Source organism: Sorex fumeus, unplaced genomic scaffold (genome assembly GCF_029834395.1).
Source record: "Sorex fumeus unplaced genomic scaffold, SorFum_2.1 ptg000093l, whole genome shotgun sequence".
Lineage (NCBI taxonomy): Eukaryota > Metazoa > Chordata > Mammalia > Eulipotyphla > Soricidae > Sorex > Sorex fumeus.
The window spans coordinates 5,957,020-5,979,461 of record NW_026606150.1 but is presented as its reverse complement, the minus strand read 5'-3'; the positions used below and the strand labels follow the sequence as shown (position 1 = coordinate 5,979,461).

At 60.2% G+C, this 22,442-nt stretch overlaps 2 protein-coding genes across 2 annotated transcripts; both read right to left on the bottom strand.

The window, feature by feature from the left end:
• SYT12 (synaptotagmin 12) lies at nucleotides 1-11,018 on the bottom strand. The gene is made up of 7 exons (XM_056131940.1): nucleotides 10,970-11,018; nucleotides 8,663-8,856; nucleotides 6,121-6,495; nucleotides 2,608-2,827; nucleotides 2,114-2,230; nucleotides 1,153-1,286; nucleotides 1-393 (listed from the first exon to the last, which is right to left on the bottom strand). Exons 1-7 carry the CDS (start codon nucleotides 11,001-11,003, stop codon nucleotides 220-222), a joined length of 1,248 nt encoding a protein of 415 aa, XP_055987915.1. The 5' UTR covers nucleotides 11,004-11,018; the 3' UTR covers nucleotides 1-219.
• Nucleotides 11,019-13,414: 2,396 nt separating this feature from the next.
• LOC130039705 (translation initiation factor IF-2-like) lies at nucleotides 13,415-17,172 on the bottom strand. The gene is made up of 3 exons (XM_056131578.1): nucleotides 16,912-17,172; nucleotides 15,999-16,617; nucleotides 13,415-13,482 (listed from the first exon to the last, which is right to left on the bottom strand). Exons 1-3 carry the CDS (start codon nucleotides 17,170-17,172, stop codon nucleotides 13,415-13,417), a joined length of 948 nt encoding a protein of 315 aa, XP_055987553.1.
• Between the last annotated feature and the right edge of the window lie 5,270 nt (nucleotides 17,173-22,442).

Below are 22,442 nucleotides of genomic sequence, written 5' to 3'. Positions count from 1 at the left end.
CAGGAATCCAGAGTCGGTGGCCCCTGGGGTTCTGGCCCCACTGTGCTGGTCCTTTGGGCCAGGGGCCCCAGGCCCCCAACATCTGGCCATGCCTGCTCCTCGTACCTCTGAAAGAGGGACCCAGATGACAGGGAACTCCCAGGGGACTTCAGCATTCACTGTGTCAGCTGGTCGGGCACCGGCTCCAGGCAGCTCCAGTGCCCCCTGCTCGTCCTGCGGCTAGTTTCGCCGGACAGAGTGCCACATGGACACGGGCCGGCGCAGCGTGGCCAGCATCTGGTTCCAGTGCGTGGTGCCCATGCCGCTAGCAGATGGCCCGATGATGACGTGACCCACGTTTTCCCCGCGGCCGTCGCTGCTGTTTTCAGCCACCGTCACACGGAGAGACAGATCCTGGCAGGAGGGAATATGGGAGCTCCAGAGGGCCGTCTCGGCTGCTGGCCCAGCTGGAAATTCCGGGGTTCCAGGTCGGCTCCCTGACGCTTCAGCTCCCATCTGCCTATCCCATATCCAGACGCCCCCTGCTTCCTTACTGGGCAGCGGCCAAGGGCAGCAACGGAACCCAGATCTGCCCACTTAGCCACCTCCTCACCGGAGTTACAATCTTAAAACCTGGGAACTCTACGTCGTCAGAGGACTGTGGGGTCCCGCGTCCCATGACCATCGCTGAGCAAGGGGGAAAATTGCTTGGGCTGAAATAGATCCCATCTGACCGCTCCATCCTCGGAGACAAGCTGTGCTCCCTGTCCCTTACCTGGTTCCATCCTGTGCCCCTCTACCGGCCTGTGCCCTGACCTGGCCCCGGACCCAGTATCCCCCCAACTCCTTACACTCCCTGCCTGCCCACCGTCTTTGCCTGGTTTCCTGGCCCCACCCCCAGGTACCGCCCACTTTATTTCCTGGACCCGCCCCGCAGCAAGGCCACGCCCTTTACAGCCCGCCCAATGCTATTTTTTGACCACGCCCACATCGTGGACCCACCCCTCATAGCCCCGCCCACACAGCGGCACTCCCCTTCACAGCCCAGGCCTAATATCGTGGCCCTGCCCCTCAAAGCCCCGCCCCACACCGCGGCACCGCCCCCTCGCGGCTTGGCCCCGCCCCACTGAGCCCCGCCCACACCGTGGCCCCGCCCCTCGCGGCACCCCACACCTGGAGCACGATCGCCGGGACTGAAAAGATCATGGCTTCGTTGAACACGGGGTTGGGGTCGTCCCTCTTCACAGCCGTCTTCTTCTTGCTCATCTTTCTCCCATCCTGCAGCAGGTACACCTTGACGAAGGGGTCTGTGGAGAGGGCCAGAGATGGATGGCATGGGACCAGGGTCCTGCCTCCCCACCCCCGACCCCCACGGCTCCGAGCTCCCCAACCTCCCTCTGATCCCTTTCTCCCGCACTCCTGCCTAGGTTTGTCTGGCTCCGGATCAGTGCCCCACGGGAGTCACCCCGCGGTGCTCAGGAGAGCATGCAGTGTTGGGGACCGAACCCGGGCCTCCTGCTTGCAAGGTTTGCGCCCGGGCGCTTTGAGCTCTCTCTCCTGCCCTTGGTGCTTCTCCTGCTCCCAGTTTTCAGCTGGGAAACAGGCTCGGCACGGGCCGGGAGGAGCCGGGCTTTGGACTCAGCGCCGCCTCTCGGCACCCACCCCGCCCCCCAACTCTCCTCACCCGACCCTGGGGGAGCGCGCGCCCCCCCGCCCCGCCCCCGCGCTCTGTTCTATAAACGGCCGAGCAGACGTCAGCCTGAGTCACCGGCGCCGCCGCCCAGCGCACTGGGCCACGCAGCTCCGCCGTCTGCTGCACCTCCCGCCCCCTCGTGTCCTTGCGGGCCTCCCTGGCCGGGCCCCCAGGTGCCCGCTAGGTTGAGCTCCAGCCCGGCCCGAGGTCTGGGCTCCCGCCCGCCCGTCCCGCGCGCGCCCCGCCCCCCGTTTGGGGCCGAGCTCCGGAACGTGCCGCCTCCGGGATTCCAGCTCTGGGCCGTGGGCGCCTCCTGCTCCCGGGCACCCCACGCACCGGGGCTCCCTGTGCTCGCTGTGGTTCCCCGCTGTCGTTTGCATCACTCTTCCTGCGGGGAGCGCGCGGTGGAGCAGCTGGACCCTGCGGGAAGCAGGTTCTTACCCGCTGTGGGCTTGTCGTTGGTCCAGACCAGGTTCTTGGCCTTCACCACCACCACGGTGAGGCGCTCGGCGGTGGGCAGGTAGCTGAGAGAAAGCAGGATCTCACCCACCGCGTCAGCTGCCTGCAGAGAGAGGGCGCTTAGCCGGCCGCCGGCACTGGAGGGGCCCAGGGAGAAGCCTGCAAGAAGCTTCAGGTGTCCCCAGTCGAGTCTGGCGGGATGGAGAAACGGGGCTGCTCTCCCCACTGCCCCCCACCCGGGTGTGGGTGCTGCGTTGGAAGGAGGGTGAGGGGCCCACTGCATCCTGCCCCCTCCTCCCGGATGGGGGCTGTGGTGAGCGGCTCCTTTGCAGAAACAACCACGTTCTGCGTCAGGCTCTACTGCACACAGCACATCCTCTGTGGAGGCAGCGCCCGCGGGCCCAGTGAACAGCGGCTCTGCAGGGGCTGTGCAGACCGTGAGGAGCACAGTGGGGGCCCCGGGGAGGGCGGCGGACGTGCCTTGTTCTGGTCCTGCAGGTAGAGCCAGCCGCTGAAGGGCTGCAGCGGGAGGTCGAGGACGGAGAGCTTGAGCTCCACCACCCCCGTGCTGACATTCCGCTCATCCTCGTCGATGCCGAACACGGAGAAGCGCAGGCTCTTCTCCTCCAGGGCGCCGGGGTCCAGCGGGATGGAGAACTTCTCATCGAAGAAGATGGAGTAGGCGCTCCGCTGGATCTGCCGGGGGCAGGGTGGGAGAGGGAGAGGAGCTGGTACCCCGGGCAGGGACCCAGGCAAGCATCCTGGCACTGCTGTCCACATCGCCCCAGGCCAGCACTGCCATTGGCGGCTCAGCTTGAAGTGGGACCAGGGTCCCAGCACCCATCCACCCATATACCCATTCATCCACTTACCCATCCATCCTTCCACCCGCTGACCCACCCACTCACCCATCCATCTACCCACCCATCCATTCATTCACGCATCCATCCATTCATCCACTTACCCATCCATCCTTCCATCCCCCCACCCTCCCATCATCCATCCATATATCCATCTATCCATCCATCCTTCTACCTATCTGTCCACCCACTCACCCACCCATTCACCTATCCATCCATACGCTCACCCACCTGCCCATCATCCATCCATCTATCCATCCAGCCATCTATCCACCTAGCCATCTATCCATTCATCTATCCATACTCCAATGGGTATTGAAGGACTCAAAGGACCTTTATTCTCCTTTCAGCCATGGCCACTGTAAGGACCTGTCATGTGAAGTGGCACAATTTGACCCCAACTCATCCCCACAGCAGTGCCCTTGGTTCCACAGAACTTCCTGGAGGTACTGGCCAAGAGCTGGTCTCTAGCTTTCTTGAAGGCATCCAGGTTCAGCTCTCGACCAGGTGTGTAGTGGGTTACCCCATTATTGTGATGCTGATGGTCATTGCTGTCCCACCCCTGCAGAGCCTGGCCAAGAACTGTCTAGTGTGGTGGGATGGATGGATGGGGGGGTGATGGATAGATGGATGGATAATGGAAGGATGGATGGTTGGGTGGAGGGATGGATGAGTGGATGGATGGATGGGTGAGTGATGGGTAGATGAATGGATAATGGAAGGATGGATAGATGGATGAGGTGATGGATGGGTAGATGCATGGCTAGCTGGCTGGGTGATAGGTAGATGGATGGATAATGGATGGATGGATGGTTGGGTGGAGGGATGGACAGATGCATGGATGGATGGATAAGTGGGTGGGTGATGGGTAGATGAATGGATAATGGAAGGATGGATAGATGGGTGGGTGGATGGATGATGGGCGGTGATGGATGGTCTATAGGTAGAAGGGTGGATGGATGATGGCTGAGTGATGACGGTTAAGTGGATGGGAGGGTGGACAGAGATAGCTGGGTGGATAATAAGTGGATGGGTTCATGGCTGAATAGACAGAGTGATTATTCTCTGGGAAGACTCATTCCAAGCCCAGTACTGGCTGGTGGGCACCCTGGCCTCCTCCCAGTAAGCCGTGGGCAGGCCCCCTGGAAGACGCAGTACTCCTGCTCCCGGAGGGGGTTGCCTTAGTCACTGCCTTGGCAGTCTGTAAGGAGAGAAGCTCTCCTCACTGGCACCCGGCCTGGGAACAGTGCCCACTAGCTGGAACTGGCAGGGCTGGGATCCACAAAGCCTGCCTTCTTGGGAAGAAACCTCTCCAGCACCTCCCAGTGCCCCAGATCACACTCTCCAGTTCTTGTCTGGGCCATGGGAGGCTCCCCTGGCTTGCATGGCCCCCGGGGAGCTGCCTTCCCCACCCAGTTGCTGGCTTGAGAGAGGATTGAGGCCCCCCCGGGAACGGGGGAGGGGTGAGTGTGTGCGAGCGAGCAGCAGAGCCACAAGCTCCATCCGCTGTCTGGAACCCCGCGGGGGTGCGACACAGCGTGAGAGGTCAGAGCACGCGACAAGGGTGGGGATCCTAGTCACCGGTCACTGCAGACTACAGCAGAGGGAAGGGCGGGGCCAAACTAGGCTCTGGGCTGTGCCCCTGCCCACGGGGTTTGGCCCCCTGAACCCCATTCTCTGTGTCACGTGGACAAAGATCACAGGCCCCGGGACTCGAGTCGGGGGTCTGCTCACTTGTCTGGAGCAGAGCCCTTTGTCGTGCCTCAGTTTCCTCCTCTGTGGGAGGCCCTAAGAGCCCATGCTATTGGGGCTGATGAGGGGGTCGAGGGGGTGGCTCCTGTGGCCAGGTTCTTGGCTCAGCTCAACTGTCTTGGCTGTGACTGTCCCTCTTGAGGACGAGTCCAGGACCAGCGCATGCCTTGCGGGCAGCCCCGTCTGCAGGCACAGGGCCCCCAGGCTCCATCATGGGCCCGAGAGTCAGAGACTGCCCTGGCCTATGCTCATTGATCATCTTGAAAATCAAAAATCATGGCTGGGGCTGGAGCGATAGCACAGTGAGTAGGACATTTGCCTTTCACACAGCTGACCTGGGTTTGATTCCCAGCATCCCATATGGTCCCCCTGAGCACTGCCAGGAGTAATTCCTGAGTGCAGAGCCAGGAGTAACCCCTGAGCATCGCCGGGTGTGACCCAAAAAGAAAAAAATGAAAAAAAGAAAAGAAAATCACGAGGCGGGCCTCAGAAGATGGCGCCGTGGCTTAAAATGCTTGCCTGGCAACCGCAAGCCTGCGAGTTTGACTCCCAGAGGCACCCACACGTGCAGAGGCTCAGGACAGCCCTGCGACTGGGGATCCCCAGGGAGAAAGGGCCGAGAAGCACCCCGGAGAGGCAGGAGGCCCTGTGCCAAAGGCGTTTACTGCCTGGCGCCATGAGGAGGCGGGCACTAATTCGTGGCACTGATCAGTGTCGCCACCCGGGCAGCCGCTGGTCAGTGCCACAGTGATGGGGTGCAGGCAGGGACGCAGCCTTTGCAGGCGGGGGCCCAGTTTGATCCCTGACCCTGTGTGGGGACCACTGGGTCCGGACCCCAAACCAAAGGCAAAAATAGTGAAGGGGAAGCAAGGGGGGACTGTGGGGAGGGTCAGAGGCACCCCATCAACGGGTTTGTGGGTCCCCCCACTGCTCACTCAGGCTCTATTCCCTGTTGCCAGGGACCCAGGAGGGGAGCTGGGGTGGGGCTGCTTCACCCCTTGGTTTCTACTGCCTGCCCTTCCTGCCACCCCCCACCCCAAGAGGTGGCAGCCCCAGAGGCTGCGTCCAGGACTGGGATGGGGGTGGGGGACCTGCCTTAGGGCAGCCGCACTAGGCAGGGAGGCTGGGGTGCAGGGCGCCCCTCTCCACGCTCCTGCCCCTTGGGGTCCTCGCCTTTCCCTTCGGGTCATCTGCTACCCCCAAGGTCCCTGGGCCCCCACCCAAGCCCAGAACCCACCCCCAATTAGCCACCCGAGCAGGTCACCCCCTTTCCTGCTGGGACCTCAAGCTGACGCATGCGTGGTGATGGAGAGCAATCGAGTCCCGGATCCACGGGGAAGGATGGGGCGGGGGTGAAGCCGGCCGGCCCGCACTCACCCGGGAGATGCCGACGATCTGCTCGTCGGGCAGCAGGCTGACGCGCACGAAGCAGGACTGGAAGGCGGCGTCCTCGCGCTCCAGCAGGTCCTTGCCCTGCAGCACGGCCACGCGCAGCGTGTGCGAGGCGGCCGCGTAGTCCAGGCTCACCTCCACCTGGCCCAGCGTGAAGTCCTGCCCGAACGTGTTGCTCACGGACGACACGGAGTTGAGGGAGTCGGCCGACTGCGACTTGCGCAGCGCGCCTTCGGGCACCAGGTCCAGCCCGCGGCCCATCAGCTCCAGCGGCCCCAGCTCGCCCATGCTCTCAAACGTGTCCTCCACGCTCAGGCTGCCCTTGCGGCTGGGCGCCCGCGAGGTCCAGCCGGGCACTCTCTGCGGGGGCCGGGGGGAGAACAGCGGGACGATGGAGCCGTGGCACACCCCAGACACCCGACCCCGTGAAAGGCCTGAGGTCTCCTCGCGGTGTAACTTCCTGCGGCCGTTTCTCTCTCAGAGGCAGCCAGCAGTGCTGGGGGCCACCAGGGCCATACCCTGGCATGCTGGGGCAGCATGCAGCGCTGGGGCCTGAACCCTGGCCCTGTGAGCCCTGGGCCATGCCCCTAGAGCAGTGCGTAGGAGGATGGGCTCAGCAACCTGCAGGCCCCTGCAGAGGGCCTGAGAGATAGTACAGCGGGGAGGGTCTTACACATGGCCGACCTGGGTTCGATCCCCGGCATCCCACTGGGGCCCCTAAACATCGCCAGGGGTCATCTCTGAGTGCTGAGCCAGAAGTAACCCCTGAGTTTTGCGTGTGGCCCCAAAACAAAAACCAAACAAACCAAAAAAGAGAACTAGCTTGTCTCTGAGTCCACAGCCTCTAAGGAAGTCTGCAGAACGGCCCCAATATGGGGGCGTTCTCCTATGGCTAACATGCTCTCCCCTCTAAGCCGACTTGGAGCTTGGGGAAAAGCACCGGCCGTTACAACAGCCTTGGCACCGCTGTATGGCAGTGCCCCGGTGCCCCTGAACAGGCCTCCCGCCTTCGTTAATCTGAGGACTCTGCTAATCTGAGGACTCTGCTTGCTGGATATTGCTAATTTTTCACAAGTATTAAGCAAGCAACAGCCTTCTTGGAACCCCGGCTCAGTGGACACAGCGGGTGGAAAGCTTTAGACGCCAAAAGGCTCTTAGGAACTGCTGGGCCAATCTGTAGCCTTGCCCGAGAGACTGAGTCCCCAGCTGACCCCACAGAAAACGCCTGGGGGGTTGTCCTCTGGTCACACACGGCCCGAGGGAAACGCTCTATGTGCTGTCTATCAGTCCAGAAACAGCAGTCTCCAATGGATGTCCTGAAACGTTTTGTAACCCCCGAAACAGTCATTTCACATCCGGGCATCTATTCAAAGTATATGATCCCAAACAAGGGTGATGTTTCATATCTAAAACATTCGCACCCCAGGGGCCGAGGACATGGCTCAGTGTGGGAGCACTTGCCTGGAATGTGAGGGCCTGAGGCTGAATGTGAGGCTCAGCACCTCATGGTATCCTGAGTCCTGCTGGGATCAACCACCAAGCACAGAGCTGGGAGTAGGCCCAGAGCATCACTGGGTGTAACCCCCATCCTCCCCAAACAAAATAATATTCAGTGCATTGCTGACAATGGCACATAGTAAGTCAGGGCACATGTACAAAAGGCTCCTACCTAACCCCTAAAATGGTGCTCATGAAACATCACAAACAAATGCTTCTTTAAACGAGATGCAAGAGCTGGGTAGAACACCCTGTGTAGAAACAACACCCACCGTATAAAAACTGCACGCAGGGGCTGGAGCAATTGAACAGCAGGAAAGGCACTTGCCTTGCACATGGCCGACCAGGGTTCAATCCCCGGCATCCCATATGGTCTCCTGAGCATGGCTAGTAGTAATTCCTGAGTACAGGAATAGTCCCTGAGCATCTCCAGGTGTGGCCCCCAAACAAACAAACAACTGCTTCCCTGCGCCCCCCAAAATAAAACTGAAAAATAGTCTGGGGGGGGGAAGGGAGATATTTAAAATAATAAAAGGTGGAGTTGGAGTGATAGCACCATGGGTAGGGCATTTCCTTGCATGTGGCCAACACAGGGTTTGATTCCCAGCATCCCATATGGTCTCCCGAGCACTGCCAGGAGTAATTCCTGAGTGCAGAACCAGGAGAAACCCCTGCGCATTGCTGGGTGTAACACCCCCCACTCTGAAAAAAAGGAAAATATTGGAAAGAAATACTTCAATCGTTAGTATTTCTCAAATATCATAGTTACAAGACTTTTTCCTTTCCTTATTTATATTTTCCTGTGTTTTTCCGCAAGTTTCCTCCTGACCCATCCAGTTGAAAGTGTCTTTTATTCAATGATCACCGGCATGGGGTCAGACACAGGAGGAGGATAAGGGTTCCTTTTTCAGAAAGAAACTTCCCCAGGAGAGAGGAGGAGGAGGAGCACGAAGAGGAAGAGAGGGTGGGGGGAAGAACGAAGAGGGGGGTGGAGGGAGAGAGGCCTAGGGGGTGGGGGCTAGAGCCTCACCTTCTGCCTGGCCTCCGCGTAGGTCTCCCCGTACTTCTGCTGAAGGTACCGGTAGTCATAGTTTGGGAACGGGGAGGGGCTGGGGAAGCTTCCCGAGCTCCAGAGTTTCCACAGGCTCACAGCAGTGATGCCCAGCAGCGCCAGGGCCCCTGCGGCGTAGACACCCACCTCCCAGCCCGGGGGGCTCCTGATGACTGCAAAAAGAAAGAGGGGGTAGCCTCTCAGGAGTGTGGTGGGACCTCCCTCTCCCTGCCGTCACCCCTCCCCTCCAGGGCCCAGGGCTCACTCACTCTCTAAGGAATATTCACACGTGTGCTATGTGCCAGGCGGGGCTGGGGGCCAGGGACCGATGGGAATCAGACACGTTTTTCTCTGTGATTTCTGCTTCTGTCTTTCCTGCCCAACGTCCATAGAGATGAAGAGCCGAGAGCACCACCCAAATACTCCTTAGACTTTAAACAAATAGGAATTTCTTTTTTTGGGAGGGGAGTGGGGGAGGTTCGTCACAGCTGGTGGTCCTTGGAGGTTACTCCTGGCTCTGTGCTCAGGGATCACTCTTGGCAGAGGTCCGGTGCCAGGGATCGAACCCAGGTTGGCCATGTGCAAAGCAAACCCCTACCCCCTGTACTACAACAGGGATTTCTTCCTTTTGAATTTTTTGAACCCCATAACCTTCAGAGGACTCTTGCTTCTGGATAATCAAGGCAGCACTTTGGTTCTTCAGAGAAACGAAAGAGAAATATGGAGGCTGGAGAGGTAGAACAGGGGTTCAAGCCTTTGCCTTGTATGCGGGCAAACCTGGTTGGTATCCCCAGCATCACAATATGGTCCCCAGATACAGCTAGGAGTCACTCCTGAGCACAGAGCCAGGAGTAAGCCTTGAATACTGTTAGTTGTGACAGAAAAGAAAGAGCAAGAAAAGAGAGGGAGAAAGACAGAAGAAAAAGAAAAGAGAAAAGCAAAGGAAGGAAAATAAGAAAGGAAGGAAGGAAAGAAGAAAGAAAGAAGGGAAGGAAGGAGGGAGGGAAGGAAGGAAGAAGGAAGGAAGGAAGGGAGGGAGGGAGGGAGGGAGGATCTGGAGTGGTTCCCTTTGGCCTCAAACCTCATTTAGAGTAACCCCGTATCTCTGCACTGAGGAGGGCACCTTCTGATTTTAGCCCCCTGGTCCTCGGGAAGCCCTGGCCATCCTCACTGGCCCCACGTGTGACGACTCTGGGCTGTGTCACAACACCTTGACAACAGAGTATTATTCAGGGCAAGAGGAATGAGGTTCAGGAGGAAAACAAGGGGCTAAGTGAAAGGAGCCGCTCGCGAAGGATCACGGGTGTCGTGGTTCTGTTTCCGTGGGAAATGCCCGTGGAGGCCTGGCCACAAGGACAGAAAGTACGTCAGTGGCAGCAGGGGCTGGAGCGGAAGCAGAGCTGGGCGCTCTGCTGGGCCCTGCGGTAGAGGGGGGAGCTGGGGGGTGAGTTTCTCCCCATAGAGCTGCCCCGCACCCCTCCCCCAATTCCCAGAGGAAGTGAGAGGAGAGGGGGTTTCAGCTGTGCAGAGCTTGACCATAAGCACAGATGTGAATTTTCCTTCTCTGACTCCTATGTGTATGTGACACGCACATCCACAGAGACACATGGCGCACAGGGCACACACATGCACATAGGCACATACACAGACACACAGCAACACACCTGCATACAGGCACATACTCAGAGACACACGGCACACACACGTGTACACAGGCACATACATGTGCACATAGGCACATACACAGACACGTCACATACACATGCACACCTGGGCCATGGGCACCTTCAGACTTTAGCCCCCTGGCCCTTGCTGAAGCCCCAGCCATCCTCGCTGGCCCCACATGTGGGGACTCTGGGCTGTGTCACCCTTGTAAGGCCGCACGGAAGCTGGGGCCAGCCTGCGCGCCTGTGGTTTGGAGTGAGACCCGGCGGGGGGTGCCGGAATGGGGTCCCCACTCTGCCCTTGTGCTCAGGATCTGGGTGAAGGGGTGTGGGGACACCTGGATCTGTGATCTGCCCTGGGGTACTCCTGCCCTTCCTCCCAGCTTTGTGGGAGAAGGGGGGTGCAAGAGGGAGGGGCTTCTGGGACCCCTCTGTGACATGGGGGAGGTGCCAGGGGACCCCTCTGTGACATGGGGGAGATTTCAGGGGACCCCCTCTGGCATGGGGAGGCTTCGGGGGACGGCCGCTGGGGCGCAGAGGCCCGCTTCCCAGTCCCTGAGGGAGCCTGGGCGCGTCACCCTTGCAACCCAGCAGACCGTGACCGGTGCCCCTGGGCACTCACCGCTCAGGTGGTATTCAGCCACGTCCACGGTCATGGTGCCCACTGCAGCAGCTGAGACAGAGCAGGAGAGAGTCAGCAGGGAGGGTCAGGGGCTGATCGAAGTCCCCAACCCCAGTACGAAGGGACCCCTGACTCGGGGTTCCATGCCCACCATCAAAGCAGAATGCCAAGGCTATTGAACTGTGGGAAGGCCGGGCTGTGCATGGCCAAGCCCAGTTTGAACGCAGCACCACCCCCAACCCCGCCAGGAGCAATCCCGGCTGCAGAGCCAGAGTGAGCCCTGAGCTATCACGCCCCCCCCCAAAGACCACACTTATAAACTGTTATTAGGGGTCTTTGAAATTCTCTTTTCCTTTTCTGTTGCTCTCGGGGGCACTCCAGGCCGTGCTCAGGGCTTACCCCTGCTCTGTGCTCAGGGATCACTCCTGGTGGGCCATGGGGACCATGTGGGGTGCCGGGGATCAGCCAGGGTCAGCCGCTCTCGGCCCAGCACCCTCCCCGCTGTCCCACGGCTCCGGCCCCTGGACTTCTATCATAAACTACCCGATTCCAGGCTCACAGGGGCCAGAGCGAGCCAGGGAGTCAAGTGCTTGCCCTGGCTTAAGCCCCAGCCCACATATGGTCCACTAAGCACTGCCAAGGGTCACTCCCGAGCACAGAGCCAGGAGTAGCCCTTGGGAACTGTGGGTGTCACCCGACCCCCTCTTCCGCCTCCCAGTCTGTTCTTAGTGTGGGTCTGGCCCCAATGTCGTGGACACGCACGGAACAGGCGTCTGTGGTTTGACTGAAGCCACCACTGTTTATCAGGCTGACGTGACCTGGGGTTCCAAGTGACTTCCTAGAGCTGGTTCTGCCTTCCCCAGCGGTCACTTTGGGTTCTCTGAACTTTCCTCCCCACCCCCTCCATGCCCAAGGTGGAGGAATGGAGGAAGTTCTGACAACGCTATTCTAGAAAGGTCTGGGCCCTCCTACAAGCCTGAGCCTGGTGGCTGCTCATTGTCCAATCTTGTTGCTAAGAAGCAGGTGTGTTCCTGAGGGGGACGGGGGGCAGTTCCTGCGTGTCTCAGTGTCTAGGGCCAGGACTGAACAGCACTTGGCGCTGACCATCAAGCAACACTGCCTGGTGAGGAAGGGGGATTTGGAAGCAGGGAGGCTTGGGATGAGCTCAGCTCCAGGGACACAGAATGACAGGAGGTTCCTAAGTGGCAGAAGAACCCCAAAGTGGTTACAATCAGGGGACCCAGAGGGAGACACAATTCCCAGAATCTTGAGTTGCTGGGTTTACACGGGGCTCTGTCTTTGGGGCTCACAGCACCCCTAGTTGTGCTCAGATTGTTAACCAGCCCCAGGATGATCCGTTGGCCCCCTTGAGTGACTTGTTGGGATTTGAACCCAGGACCTCACTCACACTGCCCTCTGTAGTTTCCAGTGCACCCCTGCCCCCCTGCACACAGGTGACCCCAGACCCTGATGAAGCCCTCAGGGCACCGGGTTAAGGGACCCAGTCCTGTTTCCCAGCGCTTCCGGGCGTCTGGGGTTCGCCACCACCTCTGACTCTGGGGCTCTTGACCCCTTAGAGGTTTGGCCAGCTGCAGGGGGTGGGGGCAGGGTGCGGTCAGCACAGGGTGGGGGCGGCGGTCCCAGTGCAGGAAGCCTCAGCAGCTCTCCATGCCCGGCAGGCTCCTTGCTCCTCGCCACAGCGCCAGTGGCGCCCCCCCTCACCCCACTCCCACGCAGCTGTGCGGTTGTCATGGAAATGGGGGGCGGCACCAGGGAGGGCGCCCCTTTGCAGGAGCCAGCGGGCTGAGCGCTCCCTAACCTTGGCGGAGTCTCGCCCGCCCCCGCCCCTGCGCAACGCTCCACAGCCTCAGCTCTGCAGATCCAGTAAGTCCGCGCCGAGACCTCCCCCCTCCTGCCCCCGGCAGGGCGGCGCTGGGGGCTGCCTAACTTTCCCGGCCGGACCCCCCAGGTCCTGGCAGAAGCGGGCTGGGCCTTTCCAGGACTCTGCTAACCCCTGACAGTCGGTGGCCAGAGTGTGGCTGGGGACACCGTAGGCAGGTACTTCCTGTCTCCCCTCTCCACCCCCCACCCTCCTGTGCACCCTCCCAGGCTGGCCCAGCTCAGATCCTCAGACCTGACCCCCCACCCCCCATCCCAACTCCTGTCTGGGAGTTGGGATTTCTGTAAAGGGGTGGCTTTGGGTACAACTTCCTGCAGCAGCCCCCCAAGACCCCCCCCAACACATTAGGAAACCCTGCAGAGGGAAGAGGAGGGGCGGGAACCCCCCCTCACATTTTCCCCTCACAAGCCCAGAGCCTCAGAGATTCCCAAGTGGTAAGTGGGGCCCCACTGCTATGCTTACCGGACTGGAGGGGTCCCCGAAACCCTGGGCCCTGGTGTGAGCTGGGAGAGTGTGCACTGACCGGCCAGTCTGCAGTCCTTATTTCATTTGTCTTCAAGTCGCCAACTTGGAAAACTTGGGCGATTTCCTGATAGAAAGCGGCTTCTTGGGTCTGAGAGATAGGACAGAGCGTAGGGCACAGAGCCAGGAATAAGCCCCGAACACCACTGCGTGTGACCCCCCAAACCCGAACATCTCCCCACCCTCCAAAGCAGAACGTGAGCACTTAAAAAGAGAGCATGAACCTCCAGGTTCCCTTTAAGGTGGGGGGCCTAACTGGCACCTTTCGTCCCCTCCCACAGGCCCCTGGTCGCATCGGTGTCACAGAGCAAGCCCTGGGTGGCGGGCAGCTCAGAAAGGGACTGGCCCAGAGCCACCCAAATACAGTGACGGCGCTGGACCTGGCAGCCACTGGCCCCTCGCTGCCACGAACTTTCCACCTTTTCCTAGGAAGGCGGTGCCGGGGGGTCAAATCCTGCTGTCATCCTCCACCCCTCGGAGGAGAAAAGTGAGGTGCCCACAGGGGCAGGGGCTGCGCCCAGAGTCACCCACCAGGCCTGGGGAGCTGAGAGCGAGCTCCTGCCTCAGCCCAGCGGCGCCCGTGGCAGCAGCCCCAGCCGGGAGCGGCGCCAGACTGAGGGGCTGCAGCGTTGGCTTAAGCAAAAACGCTGATGAGGCGCGTTGGAGGCCAGTGACCTGAGCTCCCCAGCTTCTGATCCACGGAAAACGTGGTACAGTGTGGGAGCAGTGCTGCCACAGCCCTCCTTTCAGTTCCTTGATGATCCCACCCTTCCTGGGACCCCGGGACCCTCCCATCCCGTCTCTGTTCTGGCCCTTGTTCCCAAGCCTGACCCGAACAGAGAGCACCCACCAAAACAGCTGATGGTGTGAGGGGGTCGTGCTGGCCCAGCTCTGCACGGATGGGCAAAGCATGCTACCTGCAGGGGCTCGGGGGGGGGGCCCTGGCATGGGGGGCACCCAGAGACTGAGACAGAGTGGAGAAGGGACCCCCCTGCATGCAGCAGAGGGCTGGAGTCAGGGACCCCAACTCTTAGCTGGGCGCTGCCTCCTGCCTAGGGGCCTTGGGGGGCCCAGGTGGGCGGGAAGGACCCCCATCGCCTTCCTGGAAGTGGACCCCAGTGGAGGCTCCTGGGCTTGTTAGAACAAAGGCTTTTCAGGAATTTTGTGCCTTTGCTGGGGACAGTGGCCAGCACCTCTGCCACCAGGGACCCCTTTTCCTTGCTTACTGTATCCCCATAACACATCCTTGGCCAGGAGTGGGCTCCTCCCCCTTCCAAGGCCACTGGATTAACAGGAAGTACATTTGGGGATCCCTCCTCTTCCAGACCGCACACCTCCTTAGCAAATGCGTTTGGGGGAGGGGGCTCCCAAGTAGTGCCGGCGGGGGGCGGGGTTCAGGGGCCTCTTCCTGATGGTTCCCAGTCAGCCAGCCCCGATGGTTCAATGCCCCGGGTGATGGGTCACCGGGCAACACAAGGCTGTGTGTTGTGTGTTGTGGATGGGGGTCATGCATGGCTGGGGACTGAACTCGGGTCTCTATGTGTTCGGGGTGCATGCTCCTGAGCCCCGAGCTGTCCCCAAGACCCTCTTTAGGCCCTGTAAGCTTGAAATCATTTCGCAGGGCCCCCAGCTCAGAGAATCACGTCATTGGCATGTGTTGGGCGCCGCCTGCGTGCCAGGCAGGACACTGAGCACTTGCCATGTGTTATTTGGGCAGATTCTCTCTGCCACCCTGGGGAGGGGCCCTTGTACCCGCAAGAATACTGAGGCACAGGCCAGATATGGCGCTCATCCGGGAGCACTCAGACAGGAGCACTCAGCCTTGAGCACTTGCCAAGCAATGCTCTGAGTTCGGTGGCCAGTGCTACAAAAATAGAGGGGAAGAAGAAGAAAAGAAAAAGACTCCCAGGAGTCCCCAGAGGGGTCTAGGTGTGAACCAGGCTGGGGACCTTCTCAGCTCAGGGCTGTGGTGGGGCTGGGTGTGTGGGGGGTCCTCTGAACTCGCAGCCCCCCTTGCCTTCCTGCAGAAATTGGGGCAGCCCCTGCCCCTGTTCGGCTGGACGTGCAATTCCAGGCACCTAGGGGTGTGAAGTCCTGGCCTCCTGGCCTGAGGAGGGGTCTCTGCAGTGCCCCGCAAGTCTGGCCCCCTCGCAAGCCCCCTTCTGTCCGAATCCCCCCGCAACCCCATTAGCTTCCTCTCCCAAAGACAGCCAGCGGCAAGAGTCCCAAAGGGACCCTGCAGGGCGACCCCTACACGGGACAGACGCGTCAGAACCTCTTGGGGGGCCCGGTACCCCCAGGGAGGAGGGGGACGTGCCCCGCAGGATCAAGTCATTCTCGAGACTCAACAGCCCGAGCTGGGGTCCCCCCACCCGGCGCCAACGGGAGCTGGGGTGCAGGGGGGCGGACCCTGGAGCTGGAAGCGGCGCGAGGCGGCCAGGGGCGGTGGGGACGGTCGGGGTGCCGAGTGCGAAAGTGAGGGGCGTGCGCGCCGCGCGGGCGCCGGGAGGCGTGCGAGTGGCCGGGCGGGCGCGGGGGTGGCGTGGAGGGGTGCAGGGGTGCAGGGGCCGGGCGGGGGCCAGGGGGTCCGCGGCGGTGCGTACTCACCCGCTCGGCCGAGGGGCGCCGAGCCCCGCCGCTCCCTCCCTCCCGCGCCGCCGCGGCCGCTGCAGTGTGGCCGGCGCGGGCTGGGCGGGCTGCGGGGCCGGGGGTTTCGGGGCGCGGCGCCGCAGTCCGGGCACGCTCCCAGGAGCCCGCCGCGCGCGCCCCGCTCAGTTTCAAGTGCCAACGCCGAGCGCCGCGCAGCCTCCGAGCCCCGGACCCCGCAGCGCACGCGGGAGGGAGCCCGGGGTGGGGGGGACCCGCGCCCGCACCCGCAGGCCGCGGTGCGGGTGGGGGCCGAGGGCGCGCGGGCCGGGGGGCGCACCCGGGCCTCTCTGCCTCCCTGCGAGGCCGGCCGGGCCCGGGGCGCAGTCCGCAGGCCCGGCCTGGAGCCCCGCCGCGGCCGCACCCGGGTTCCCGCGGTCCCCGAGGGCCTCAGTTTCTCTTTCTGTCCGGCGGCGGCGGATGCTGCGCACCAGCGAGGAGGGGCGCCGCGGGCGGAGCGGCGGCGGGTTCGCCTCGCCGGATGGATGATCCCCCTCTGCAGGCCGGCCTGGGCGCCCGCACCCGCGCCCGCGCCGAACCGGGTCGGGGCGGTGGTGCGGGGGGGGGGGTGGTCCCTGCACTTTCGACAGGACCCGGAGGCGGTGTTGATCTTCCCAAAGGCCGGAGCCGAGACTTGAACCCAGCTCTGGGGGACTTGGAGCCGCGCACCCCTCGCCCCTTAGGGGTCGCACCGCCTCTCCCAGAGCAATGAATGAATCATTCAGGAGCCATTTACGACGCCCCCGCCGGACTCTGGGCCCGGTGCCAGGCGTGGGCGCGCTCGCATCTTCCGGGAACAGGGGGACAGGGGCCCTCCCTGCCCGCGCTGTCTGGGAGGCAGGGAGGCGCGCGCCCGGGAGCAGGGGCCACGTGCGGGGGGCAGGGAACAGGAGAGCAGGCTGGGGGGGCCGAGGGTCCGGGGCGAGGGCTTCAGGAGGGGGCGAGGGTGCAAGGCCAGCGGCGAGTCCCGGAAAAGGGCCCTCTGGGGCTTGGGGGGTGCCGGGAGCAACTTCATGGGCACTGTCCCCTCAGCAGGGGCCGAGTCCGTGTTGGTCTCGGGATGGGGCGCCCCTGGGCAGGATTTCGGGGAGCCAGGAGTGCAGTTCGTTGCATCGCCCACATGCAGTTTGTGCATCGCCCGCAGGGGGCGCCCTTGTCGCATGTTTTTCTGGGCCCGGAGAGCCGCGGCCTTAACCGCGCTGCGGGACTTATGAGGGCTGGGGGGCGCAGGGCCGCAGGGCCGCGGGGCTTTTCTCTGTTGTTTCTCATTTAATGTTTTCTTTTCAGCTTTGGTAGGAGTCCGCCCATTTACCAGCTGGGGACGGAGGCCTGGGGAGGGAGGGAGGGAGGGAGTAGAGAGGTCCTTGCCCCCCGAACTAGCCCGGTTGGACGAGGTGCGGGTGCTGTTGTCCGGGAGAGCTTGTCAAGTTCCCCGGGGCGACCCCTTCAGTGAACAGAGAGCGGGTGGGATTGCAAATGCCCCTACACGGACAGTGGCACAGCGCCCAGGGCGCACGCACGGCAGAGACGCAGTGGCACGTGCGCACAGGAGGGGGGATTTCTGGTGTGGAGCGCGCAGGGGAGAAGCGGGCAGGGCTGGACTGACTCCCACCGGCATAAGCTTGGAAACCCGGCGGGGCTCCTCAGCTGTTAGCAGTGGGGGTGGCGATGAGCCTGGGCGTGGAGGTGGGGGGCCCCGCTGGAAACTGCTCTGCTTTAGAGATCAACCAGGTTTTGGGGGGGAGGAGGTTTCGCGCCCTGGAAATGCGCCGCGATGCGCGTTTGGGGTTTGGTGCTCTTCTGCCTGTGTGGTCTGTCCAGTCCTCTCACCTGCTGTTCCCTGCACTGGAAACGGAAGGTAAGCTCCTTTCTGGGCGCTGCGACGACACCTCCCCCACCTCCAGTCCCTGAGGCCACCCTCCTCTGCTTATCCTCCACCCCCTCCCCAGCCTTCTGTTCCTGACACCTGCCAAGCCAGTGACCGCCTCAGGGAGTCTCTTGGCCAGTCTGTTGGCCTGGAAAAGTGCATTCTCCTACTCTCACTGAGAAGTTCGCAAACCACTGTTAGCTCCGTGAAAATCACCAGGAAAAAAGAAAAAGATAAAATCATCAAGAAGAAAGATGCAGGACTCTGGGTGATGGTAGAGCCGTTGGCTCTTGCCTTGCACGCGGCAGAACTCAGTTCGGTCCCTGGCACTATGTGTGGTCCCCCGAGCACCATCAGAAGTGATCCCCCCTGAAGGGACAGTCTCGACTGAGACCCACAGTCCTCAGGGCCAGCAGTTGAGAGTCGGGGGGACATTGGCAGGGTCCACTCATCCCTGAGCAGACTGGGGAGGCAGCAAAGAGAAGACGGGGTGGGTGGGTGCCCTTCTCCAGGGTCCCCCCAGGAGTATGTAGCCAGAGGTGGGAACGTGTGAGCCCCCCGCTGGAGCCCCCTAGCAGGCTTGGCTCTGCTTCTCGCGTGGCATCACCAACCATGACCTTATCTTTGCCATGAGGAACAAGAATGGAGCATGAGGGTGATCCGGGGAGACGTGTGAACCCCAAGATCGGCAGCTGGGCGGGGTCCCAGGAGGCTGTACCTGGGATATAATTTTTCAGGGGGTCTGGACTTTGGGCTATGCCCAGCAGCGCTCAGGAGAGACTCCTGGCTCCGTGCTGGGGGGAGGAGGGGACTGTTCCCAGAGATGCGAAGGGACCAAACCAGGTTCAGTGGCGGTGGCACAGGAGGCCAATGCCTTAACCCTGTACTTTGTCTCCCGGCCCTTGGCATTTGTTTTGTTTTGGGCTACACCCTGGGGCTATTTCCAGTCTAGGGCCTGGAGGTTGCTCTCAGGGATGCTGGAGGTCGCACGGTGCCGGGATCAAAGGTGTAGCACCCACAGGTGAAGCTGGCACACCAGCCTCCGAGCTGGCTCCGCTGCCCCCTGCTGGCATGTTCAAGTATAGCAGGTCCTTCAGTATGTTCCTCTCAACAAGGCTTTGGTGTGATATTGATGAGGAAGAAAAAGATTCCTGGGTGGGACCCACTGGAGTGTGGGAGGGTTGGAGTGTGTTCAGATCGGCTTCTTTGGGCATCGTTTGTGGAAAGTTAAAGTTTCTGAGAATGGGTGTGATGTTAAGAGCAGATTCAAACTGGTCCAACATTATCAGATGGAGGTAGCTCTCTGAACGTGACAGACTCCTTGCTTGGAGCTCAGTCTGAGAGAGGAGGCTAATTAGGAACAGAGACTGTATGAGGCAGGATAAGGGAATACAGGGCATCCAGACAGGATGCCTTACCCAGTCGGATGGTGGAGGCCTTCCGAGTGAGCTTCCTGGAGGAGGTGGCCTCTGAGCTGAGACCTGAAAGTTGAACCATGCATAATTCAGGCAAAGGGGCTGGAGGAGGCATTCCCGGCAGAGAAACGGGAAGATATCTAGAATGCACCATTTGCTAGACTGTGAGCTCCAGACAAGCAGGGAGGGAGGTTGACCCAGTGACAACCCCTGTCTCACACAGAGAGTATCACGGAATAAAATGTCATCGGGAGAGAAAAGGGACAAGATGAAGAACAGGGAGGCAGGAGGGCCAGGCAGGGCTGGGGCTGAGCGTGGAGCCCAGCATGAGTGTGTGCTGGAAGCCGAGGGAACCTGACTCGGGTTCACCTTCCCTCCATCTCTAGGCTAGGAAGTTGGATGTCTTAGGAAGCAAGTAGGCGTGCACTGATTAAGCACCTGCTGCATACCTCAGCTGCATGGGGAGAGAACTTCCTGGCCCCTGGCAAGAATGCTGATTTAGGGGGCCGGGGCAATAGTGCAGGGGATAAAGCACTCCCATGCATGAGGCTGACCCAGGTTCAATTCCTGGCACCACATATGATTTCTCCAAGCACTGCCAGCCATGATCCTTGAGCACAGAGCTAGGAGTAATCCCTGGGAACCAAGAAAAAAAAAAGAAAGGCTGATTTTTTTTTTTGCCTTTCTGCATCACACCCAATGATGCTCAGGGGTTACTCCTGGGTCTGCACTCAGGATTTACTCCTGGCGGTGCTTGAGGGACCATATGGGATGCCAGGGATTGAACCCTGCGTCGGCCATGTGCAAAGTAAAGGCCCTACCCGCTGTACTATTGCTCCAGCCCAAAGAAATGCTGATTTTACAGGATGTTTCCTGCAGAGACAGTCCTCCAGACAGGTTTTCGGGGAGCAGACCCAGAGCGGCCCCCAAATAAAAAATTTAAAAATAATAAAGTTAACTAGGGCCAGATTACCCAGGTAGGGTTCCCAAGCTCTGGGCAGCGCGGAGAGATGCCAGGCCTTTGCTGGCTGATTGCTGGTGGCCAAGGGACACATTTGAGGGGTGACAGATGTCCCCCAGAGGGGTGCTGGGCAACTAACACAGCTGGAACAGACCCTGGAACGTGAGCTTGGAGCCAGGCAGGGAGCCTGGGGAGGGGGAAGGGGACTCCGCCGGTGGGATTTGCCACCCATCACGGTGCCAGCCATCTGGACACTGACCCTTCCGTTGGCCCAAAGCTCCTCCCTTAGCCTCGGGGCCCAGCACATCAGGGCAGGGGCCCGGACTGGGCAAGGCCGCTAGTTGCAGAAATGCTGGCAGTGCTCCCCTCCAGGGAGCATGGGGAGGAGCAGTTGTATGGGCTCCCTCGTTCAGGGGAATCCCTAGGGACCGCATTCTCCCTTCGTTTCCCAGTTGGGAGGAGGCCAACACTATTCTGGAAATGTCTCAGCAAGTGAGCAGTCAGATGCAGTGTCTTCCTGATTATGTTCTCGTGGACCACTTCTTTCCATTTTCTTGTCCTTAACAGCCCTTAGGACACAAGCTTCTGGCTTTGGCCAATATGCCTTGCAAGCTAGTCCCCCAAAACACTGAGCCATTTGTTGCTGCCAAGCTTTTGATCTATGCAGTTGGTCTTTTTTTATTTTTGGGGTCACACCTGCGATGCACAGGGGTTACTCCTGGTTCTGCACTCAGGAATTATTCCTGGCAGTGCTCAGGGGACCATATGGGATGCTGGGAATCGAACCAGGGTTGGCTTCGTGCAAGGCAAATGCCCTACCCGCTGTGCTATTGCTCCAGACCCTATGCAGAGCGTCTTAAGTGAAGGGAATGTCCTCTGTCAGCTTGTCTGCATGTAAACTTCTCTTCGTCCTTCAAAACCCTCTCTTGGGGCTAGGATGATAGTACAGCGAATAAGGCAAGTGGTTTGCATGCGGCCAACCTGGGTTCAATCCTCAGCATCCCATATGGTCCCCCAGCACTGCCAGGAATGATCTCTGAACACAGAGACAGGAGTAGGTCCTGAGCACAGCTGGGTGTATGCCCAAAACAAGATAACAAACCAGCAAACCTCTCCTGTGCGCTGTGCTTTCTGTCAGTCTCCCATGTTATATGGAACCTGTCCTGTGGTGCTGTTTCTTTTTTAATATATTTTTTAAATTTATTTATTGAATCACTGTGGGAAAGGTTACAAAGCTTTCAGGTTTAGGTCTCAGTCATGCAAATATCAAACACATTTCCCTTTACCAATACTTATTTTTTACCATGAAGAACCCCAATAAGACCCCACCCCCCCACCCCTCCCAGTCCCTGTGAGGCAGATGAATTCTAGTTAACACTCTATCTGCTTTGATTAGATTCATTGTTTCATTAAAAGATTCACCACTATTATTTAGAGTTTACCCCCCCCCCCAAATCAGACATGCTGAAAAAGCATTGTGAAGTGATTTGCTTTCTACAGCTGGGTTCAAGAATTAAATGTTGGTTTTGGATTTCTGCTATTTTACTTCTTGACCCTGGAAGTATTTCTACTGAAAGTCAGATAGTTAAGAAATTGGTTTCTGTGCTCTGGAGTCGTGGCCGTGCTGGAGAGCCGCTCGTGGGGGGCAACTGGTGGCCTCGGTAGGGCGTGAAGGGCGGACCGAAACGCCCCCCTTCCCATGAGGTTTTAGTCGCCCCCACACCCCCGGCTCATATCTGCTGTCCACAAGGCTCCCATGCGGCAGCCATCTTTCTTTCCAGGGAGGAAAGGGCGAATGGGGCAACACCCTTTCCCCTCCGGACAGACATGATGGCCTGGATTAACACATAGTCCGTTCACTTTTCTGCTCCAAGCTGCCGGGTTCTGCATTAAGTCCTTGTGCTTCTGGGGCCGTGGCTGTGCTGGAGAGCTGCTCGCGGGGGGCAAATGGTGACCTCGGTAGGGCGTGAAGGACGGACCGGAACGCCCCCCTTCCCATGAGGTTTTAGTCTGTGGTGCTGTTTTTCCTACCCATCCCTGTATGAGGCAGAGAGGCAGAGCGAATGTCGTGTTTTACGGCAAAGCAGGCAGTGCATAAGTCCGGCTTTGGCAGCATTTAAATATGAAGAACCCGCGCTAGAAAACAGAAAAGTGTTTATGCA

Coding starts and splice junctions, on each gene's coding strand:
- SYT12 (XM_056131940.1), bottom strand. CDS start 11,003: ATGACCGTGGACGTGGCTGAATACCACCTGAGCG. Junction 8,857..10,969: donor GGCTGAATACCACCTGAGCG/GTGAGTGCCCAG, acceptor TTCTTTTTGCAG/TCATCAGGAGCCCCCCGGGC. Junction 6,496..8,662: donor ACGCGGAGGCCAGGCAGAAG/GTGAGGCTCTAG, acceptor CGGCCCCCGCAG/AGAGTGCCCGGCTGGACCTC.
- LOC130039705 (XM_056131578.1), bottom strand. CDS start 17,172: ATGCACAAACTGCATGTGGGCGATGCAACGAACTGCACTCCTGGCTCC. Junction 16,618..16,911: donor TCTCCTGTTCCCTGCCCCCC/GCACGTGGCCCC, acceptor TCCTGTCGAAAG/TGCAGGGACCACCCCCCCCC. Junction 13,483..15,998: donor GGCGCCCCTCGGCCGAGCGG/GTGAGTACGCAC, acceptor CCTATCTCTCAG/ACCCAAGAAGCCGCTTTCTA.